Below are 8,388 nucleotides of genomic sequence, written 5' to 3'. Positions count from 1 at the left end.
GGCATTAATCTGTCAACAAAAACATGTTACATATAATGAGCATATTACTTCAAATGATTAGGTTCAATTACTTCAAAAAATGTAATATGTATGTGTTCATTTTTGAGGAAAAATATCTGAAAACATAACAAGAAATGCTATTTAAATTATTTTAGTAAAATTTTATTTCACTTTTTCAGAATTTAATAGCTGTAAAATATTATATATTAATATTTTGTGTTTTATTAGTAAATAAAGAATATATTGTTTTCTTTAGTTCTCCAGAATGGGATAATATTTCTGAAAGTGAGAGAGAAAAACTTGGATTAACTTTTGATGAAGATGGAGAATTTTGGTAAAATAATAATATAAATTTAAATAATCTGATGGAAAAAAATATATGTATACAGTGGGTGATTGGTTAACAAACATAATCCATTCCAAGACTTTGTTCATTAACCAATTGTCAATTTACCATAGGTTTTTATGGGAATTTGATTAATTTGTTCTGGAGATCCCAAAAAATAAAAAATATATACTTTCTTACTACATTTATTTACATGTAATAATAAAAGTACATATATATGCAGTCTTGCATTTTTATTAATCACGTTTTTCTTTTGGACAGATTCTTTAACCCCTACAAATGTTGATTGCTTTTCTCTCTTCTTCAGGATTTTTCGGAAGTAATTAATAGCATTGTTGTCGTAGAGATCCTCAAGCCTATTAACCTCAACTTGGTTTGGATGCCATTCTAAGACTGTTGTTCTGACATCCTCCCACTTCTTCAAAAGATCTTTAATAGCAGATGTTGGCATTGATCTTTTTTCATCTTCCTCTTTTTTAGAAGAAAATCATCTCACTGAGTTTCTTGGTGTTCTTTTGTGGTCAGATCAGTTTCAGATTCCATTATGAGCTCTTCAATGTCATCTTTATTCACTTCCAATTCCAGATCTCTAGCAGTTGTCACAATTTCATCCATAATTTCAGGGATATCTCTCTCTTCCTGAATGCAGAAGGGACACAGCTTTCACCAAGCAGAATTCAACTGTCGTTGAGTGACTTCTGACCATGCCTTTTGAATAAGTTGTATAGCTTCAAGAATATCAAATTTTTCTTTCCAAAACATTTTTAATGTCATTGTTGAGGAGAACTGGCATGCTTCAGAACACTGATGAAACAGTGCTCAAATGTACAATTTCTTCAAACTTGCAATAACCTCTTGATCCATTGGTTGAATCAACGAAGTGGTATTCAGAGGTAGAAACTGAACTGTCAACCAGGGAAAGTCTTCCAGCAAATTATCTTCAAGATAATTTGGGTGTCCTGGTGCATTGTCCAATAGCAACAATGCTTTTAATGGCAACTCATTGGTCTGAAGGTAATCCTTGATGCTTGGAGCACAAACTTCAAACAGCCATTCTTTGAAAATACCCTGCATGACCCATGCCCTTTTATTCAATCTCCACATCACTGGCAGTTTTTCTTTAATTATGGAATTTTTTTTGAATGCTCTAGGGTTCTCAGAGTGATAGACAAGAAGCGGGATAAGCTTCATATCACCGCTAGCATTAGCTCCCAAAAATAACGTCAATCGGTCTTTCATGGGTTTATGTACAGGAATATTTTTCTCTTCTTTCGTAATGTAGGTATGGTTCGGCATGTGCTTCCAAAATAAACCAGTTTCATCACAATTGAAAATTTGTTGTGGACAATATCCTTCTTTTTTTAATGAATTCTTCAAATTTGAGACGGAACTTCTCAGCTTCTTCTTTATTTGCACTAGCAAATTCACTGTGAATTACCACATGTTTAATGCCAGTTCTTCTAAACTTTGAAAACCATCCAGTAGTAGATTTGAATTCTATCTCCTCATGTGATGAATGTGGAGTTTTTCTTCAGTTCTTCAAAAATTTCTCTAGCTTTCTCTTGAATGATAGTCATACTACTAACATTTTTTTTTCATTTTCCCTTTTTTTTTTTAATCCAAATTAAAAGCAATCCATTTTTTCATGGATGGAACATCTTTGTTTCTCAGATGTGATTTTCATTACTCCTTTAACTCTGACTCTTCTTGATTATATCTTTCTTACCTAAGACTGTGCCTACTGTAGATCTGTTCAAGCCATACTACCTAGCAACATCAGACATCATCTGCCCACTCTCTACTTTGGCTATTATCTCTTGCTTGGTTTCAATGGTGAACACAGTTCTTGACACTCCACTCTTTTTATACTCCATAATAATATCAATTTCTGTTTGAAATAAAAAGTTCAGAAAAGCACTCACAAAAATTCAGAGAACAGAAATCAACTAGTGCATGAAAGAATTATGTAAATGTGAGGCCTGAATGTAATTCAAAATTTTAACGTTAACAAATACCTGATAGGACAGTTAAACTCTCACCTTTAGAAAATAAAAATCGATGCGAAAATAAAAATCGACGCGAAAATAAAAATCGACAGTCTCACAAAGACTATAAAAAAATTATTTGTCAGAAAAGTAAACAAAAAGCTGGAATTACAATGGAGAGTTTCAAAGTTTGGGGAAACACTATCTGATTGATATCAGGTTGAGCTTTGATGTTGACGTCTCCCACGCTCTGAAAGGTTTCGAATTGTTACCTGAAGACAAGGGAAAATCAATTGGTATTCATTATTTTCCGTCACTTCTTTTTATGTTTGTTCAGTGAAGTGTTTGTTATCCAAACTTGTTCGTTGTTCGATTATAAAAATCTTTTGTGAAAGTGTTCCTTAACCGATCACCCACTGTATATAATGTATATACATATATAATAAAAAATCAAAGTACAATATAATAAAATTTAGACCTCTTTACAGGATGTTATTTGATGATTTCTGTTCAAACTTCACTGATTTATCAATATGTCATATTGTAAACACAGCATGGTATAGTTTCAGCAAAACATGTAATGAAGCAAGATTCTTTGGTCAGTGGACAGAAGGAGAAAAAGGTACTTCATTAGATAGATGTGGAGGCTGTATTAATAATAAACATTCTTTTCTACATAATCCACAGGTATTTTTTATTTTTATTTCTTATGAACAATTCATTAAATGTAATTTTTATTTAAAAAACATATATTTCATAAATGTTTGGCACATGAAGAATATGGTATTATATTTATATAACTTTTTAAAAACCATTTTTCTTACAAATTTTTTTTTAATTTTCTACATTTATTGATGATAGTTTTGAATTTATATCTATTTGTTCAATAATATAGTATATTATAATTTAAAAGAATAAATATTTACTGTATGTCTTGTGTAATAATTATTGTATTTGAAACAAATTAATATTCTTTTTTAATATTGTATATTTCCCAAAACAATTTTAGTTTGAGTGAATATTTTTTAAAATAACATATTCTAATATTTTTAGAGCATATTCAAAAATATGATTGAAAATAATAATCAGTTTGGAATATAAAGTGCTTATTAAAAGATTTTGTAATATATGCATGGAAAATTTTATTCTAAATATGATTTCAAAAAACAAAAAATATTGAGTTTACTAATGTAATATGCTATAGTACTAAACATTTTTATATTGTTTATATAGCTTATTACATGTTATAGACAATCTGATTATTATTATTATTAATGCATTCTTGAATTATTACCTGAATTAAAATTTTATTATTCTTGTTATTTAAGAAATTATCCAAACTTTAAATGATTTGCACTATTTTTTTTAATTTATAACATCATTTTATTCTTCAGATACAAAAACTTAATAAAGAGATAATTTAAAAATATATGTAATGTCTTGATTAATTAAAAATTATAATAGAATATTTAAAAACTGTTTGAACAATAACATAATGTAGTTAATTTTTCCTAATTTTAATGGGCTATGAGCATACCCAATTTTTGAATTATGAGATCAGTTATTGATATTTTGTTGATGTTAATTATTGTACATTTATATTGTTAATTCTTGTACATTTATATCTGGCAACACTAATAAAGTTGTTAGTCATCAGAGTTTCGTCTGGTTGAAAAGGTGTAAATAAGTTCTGTTAGTTATTAAAGTTAAGTACAGTAAAAACTGCTTAGGCGATCACCTGCATTCGACGGGCACCTGTCAAAACAGGTGAAAATTTCTGGCATGGAATAGTTTATCCATAGAGTCTTCGTATAAGTTACCTGTATTAAACAACCACCTGTGTAACGCAACCGCGGGCATCGATTTTTGGTCCGAAACAACATACAACACCTGTAATAAGCGACCACTTTCGCAAATGTGTCTGGTCTAAACTATTGTAAGAACCCATCTCAACAATGTTTCCACCTCCTAGTATAATGAGTTAGTCTAAACTCTCGTTCGAACCCATTCCAGGCTCTTTTCCTACCCTTGAAATTAGTTGAAGGTGTTAATAAGTTAGTCTAGCAACAAAGGAAATTCATTTCAGTTTGTTGGAAAATGTCCGAAAAACGAAAGAAATGCAAAGTGCTGTCATTAGAAGATCGTATTAAAGTTATCACAACAGCAATTAGCGGCGAAGTTTAACTGTGGAAAACGAAATTTATTTTACCGTAGACCTACAGTATTTTTCTTGGGGGTATAAAATATTGTACACAATACAATTAATCGGCTGATCTCATTGTTTGATAAAATTTATTTTTATTTACTTATCTATTTATTTATTTTGAAGCTCATGTGCAGTACATATGCGATAAACAGTTTCTATATCAACCTACCTTATTTCCCGGATATTTTAAGGAAATAATATCCAAGTCATTTTCGCGCGCAAAATATTCAAAAAACAATAAACGCATTAATGCAAAACTCAGACAGCCTTCCTTTTTCGATTCCACAATGACAATCGCAGAATGTAATGAAATCGAACAATGAGAAAAAATAATAAAATCGTTTTATTATTTATTTAATAATTTTTCTTATTGTACTTAAGAAAATATTAAATATTAAAAAATACAGTATTTTTAAAGTTAAAATAAGATTAAACTAGCGAATACCAAAACCAAAGTGATGTAGAAATACAACGTGCTTTTATATCGATGACGTAATGCACGTAACTGAGGAGCAAACGAAAACAACCGAGTTGAATTAACTAAGCCGAAAAAAAGAAAGTGTGAATTATAATTGAGAAAATGCAACTATTGTATTAATCTTTAAAATATTGGTATTAAATATGTCTTATAAAATCACGACAAACTCCTGTAAGTCGAGTTATCCGATAAGAATAAAACACAATACCAATATAGCCCTATCGTTGAAAAAATTCGCTTATATTTACTCAACTCGAGTTCTTCTTAGTAGAAATGGCTAAAAAGTGCGCAAAATATGTACGGAAAAATGGTATTACAGCACCACCTGTATTGGAGGACCACCTGTCTAAAAGACCAATTTTTGAAGGAACCGTGAGTGGTCACCATAGACAGGTTTTACTGTATTAAAAGAATAAAACAAAAGAAAAGGTAATGCTTTATTTTTTGTCTTAACATGGTAGCAGAGCATGATTGAAAAGAAAAAAAACAAGAAGTGAAAAGGGTTAAATAATTTAAGAAAATAAAGAAAAAGCACACATGGTAATGGTGGCGAAGAACAGTGATATTAATATACCAATATTTGACGGAGCAGATTATAGTAACTGGAAATTACATATGTTTAAATTTCTACAGTTCAAAAAGTGTAAAGATGTAGTAATGAGGGCTAAAGTTAAGACTGATGATGACGAATGGGACGAACGAGATATCCAGGCAACTAATTATATCTATAGCGGAATAACTAACAAACAGCTAGAATACATAAGCGAACTTGATACGGCTTACGAAATTATCCAAAAGTTTGATGAGATGTATCTGAAAAAGTCAACAGCTCTGCAAATTGTGTGCCGACATAACCTTGAAAGTATCAAATTGAAAAATTATTCAGATGTATGCTTATTCTTCGACACATTTGAAAAGGCTGTGAACGAATTAAAGCAGGCAGGTGCAATGATATCAGAACAAGAAAAATTAAACTACATGTTAAAATCGCTATCACAGAAGTATAGTCATTTTGGTGATTTAATAGATGTTTTACCAGAAAAAGAGAGAACTGTTGACTATTTAAAAAGCAAAATAAAGTTAAAAAGTGCAGAGGAAAATTCTAATGAAGAGTCAAATGATAGATCAAATGTATTTCGAGCTGAAGCCAGGTCATCATTTCAGAATAAGTTGAAATGTTTCAGCTGTGGAAAACCTGGTCATTTAAAAAGAAATTGTCGTTTTGAAATTGAAAATCGTAGTCGAAGTCGTGGTTTTTCTGTTTATCGAGGACGTGGATTGTTCAATGCCAGAAACTTTCAGAGAGGGCGAGGAAATTATCATCAAAACATACATGAATATCAAGGAAATAGTTTTCAGACTACCATTGCAAATAATACTTATATTAATACTACAAGTAAAAACGAAAAGTCAAAGATAGATGAAATAGAATGGTTACTTGATAGTGGTTGCACAGATCATATCACTAACACCGATGAGTATTTTGAAACCTCTGAGACATTGAAGAAACCTATAAAAGTAAAAGTTGGTGATGGAAGAATATTAGAAGCTACAAAAGTTGGCAATATTAAAACTTGTTTCCCAGTTTATGGACAAAAGTCTGAGGTTACGTTGGAAAATGTCTATTTTGTAAAAGATATGAAGGCAAACTTGTTGAGTTATTCGAGGATCACAGATAAACATTCAATTGTTTCAAGGAGAAAATTTTCAAAAATATACAACCCATATGGAAAGGTGATAGCTGTTGCAATCAAAGAGGATAAACTATATAAAATGAAAAGTTATATCAATGAAAGAAAATCACAAGCGAACATGAGTAAAAGCAACATGACTATAAAAGAAAAACTACATAGAACACTGGGACATATCAATTTTAACAACTTGAAAATAATGTGTAAAAATGAATCACTAGATGGACTACCCAGAGAGATTGAACCAGAATATTTAAAGTGTGCTACATGTATTGAAAACAAAATGCATAACTTACCATTTCATAATAACAGGAGAAGAGCAGAAGACATATTAGAAATTGTACATACAGATCTAAATGGACCACATCAAACTACAGGAAATCTTGGAGAAAAATATTTCTTAAATTTCATAGATGATTATAGCAAACTAGTTAAAGTTTATTGTATCCAGACAAAAGATGAAGTATATGAATGCTTAGTACAGTATGTTAATGAAGTTCAAAACTTGACTGGAAAGATGATAAAGGAACTGCGATGTGACAATGGGAAGGAGTATATGAATGCAAGAATTTTTAAGTTTGCAAAGGAAAAGGGAATAATAATAAAACCTTGTCCATCATATGTGCATGAACTAAATGGAACAGCAGAAAGATACAATCGAACATTAATGGATATGGGGAGATGTCTTTTATCAGAAGCAAAAATTGAAAGAAGATTTTGGCCAGAAGTAATTAAAACAGCTGCATATCTTAAAAACAGAACATTAACTAATACCATTGAGAGAAAAACGCCATATGAAATATTTTTCAAAAGGAAGCCATCAGTAAAAAATTTAAAATTATATGGAAGTAAAGTATTCGTAAGAATTCCAGAAGAAAAACGAAAATCTAAATGGGACAAGAAAGCAGAGGTTGGAATTTTGATTGGATATACAGATACTGGATATAGAGTATTGATGAATAGCAGAGTTATAATGGCTAGACATTGTGACATAATAGAAGAGAATGTAAACTTGTGTGGATTTGAAAATGAGAAAGAGGAAAGGAATGAAGATAAAGAAGAAAGACAAAAGGATTCAGATCAAGCAAAGGAAAAGGAAGGAGAAGACTCTACTAGTACAAACCATCAAGAAAAGGATATGACAAAAGACTTGGAAAAAGACAATACACATAAAGAAAATAGTAATGATGAGATAAAAGAGGATGAAGAAAAAACAAAAGGAAAAAGATCAGGAAGACAAATTAAACATCCACTCCGCTTTGATGAAGAATTTGGTTATTACAGTATAAGTGTAAATTACTGTGATGCTACTGTTCCAGAAAATTTTCAGGAGGCGATGACAAGTGATGATTCAAAGAAATGGAAAGCAGCAATGAATTCCGAGATGGACAGTCTTGTGATAAACAATACATGGACACTTGTGAGCAAGCCTCCTAAAGACAAAAGGGTAATTGATGTGAAGTGGATATACAGAAAGAAGAGTGAAAGTGAATATAAAGCCAGGTTAGTGGTAAGAGGTTTTCAACAAACTGATTGTATTGATGACATTTATTCTCCTGTTGCTAAAATGCCGACTTTAAAGTTGCTACTGTCTTATTGCTGTAAAGATAAACAAATTATTGTTGACATTAAAAACAAGTTATCTAATAAGTTTAGAATGAAGGATTTAGGTAGAGTAAAAA

General features: G+C 30.5%; 1 protein-coding gene across 1 annotated transcript in view; it reads left to right on the top strand.

Moving 5' to 3' along the window:
- The window catches only part of LOC111627561 (calpain-5-like), a 46,454-nt gene that overhangs the window by 28,239 nt on the left and 9,827 nt on the right, over positions 1 to 8,388 (top strand). Inside the window, exons 7-8 of the mRNA XM_023371160.1 lie at positions 257 to 334; positions 2,820 to 3,018. Of these exons, the coding sequence (XP_023226928.1) occupies positions 257 to 334; positions 2,820 to 3,018 (277 nt within the window). The remainder of the gene's footprint in view (positions 1 to 256; positions 335 to 2,819; positions 3,019 to 8,388) is intronic.

Source organism: Centruroides sculpturatus, unplaced genomic scaffold (genome assembly GCF_000671375.1).
Source record: "Centruroides sculpturatus isolate CEXI.00-Female unplaced genomic scaffold, Cexi_2.0 scaffold363, whole genome shotgun sequence".
In the NCBI taxonomy this organism is placed as follows: Eukaryota; Metazoa; Arthropoda; class Arachnida; order Scorpiones; family Buthidae; genus Centruroides; species Centruroides sculpturatus.
This window is presented reverse-complemented; position numbering and strand designations above follow the sequence as displayed.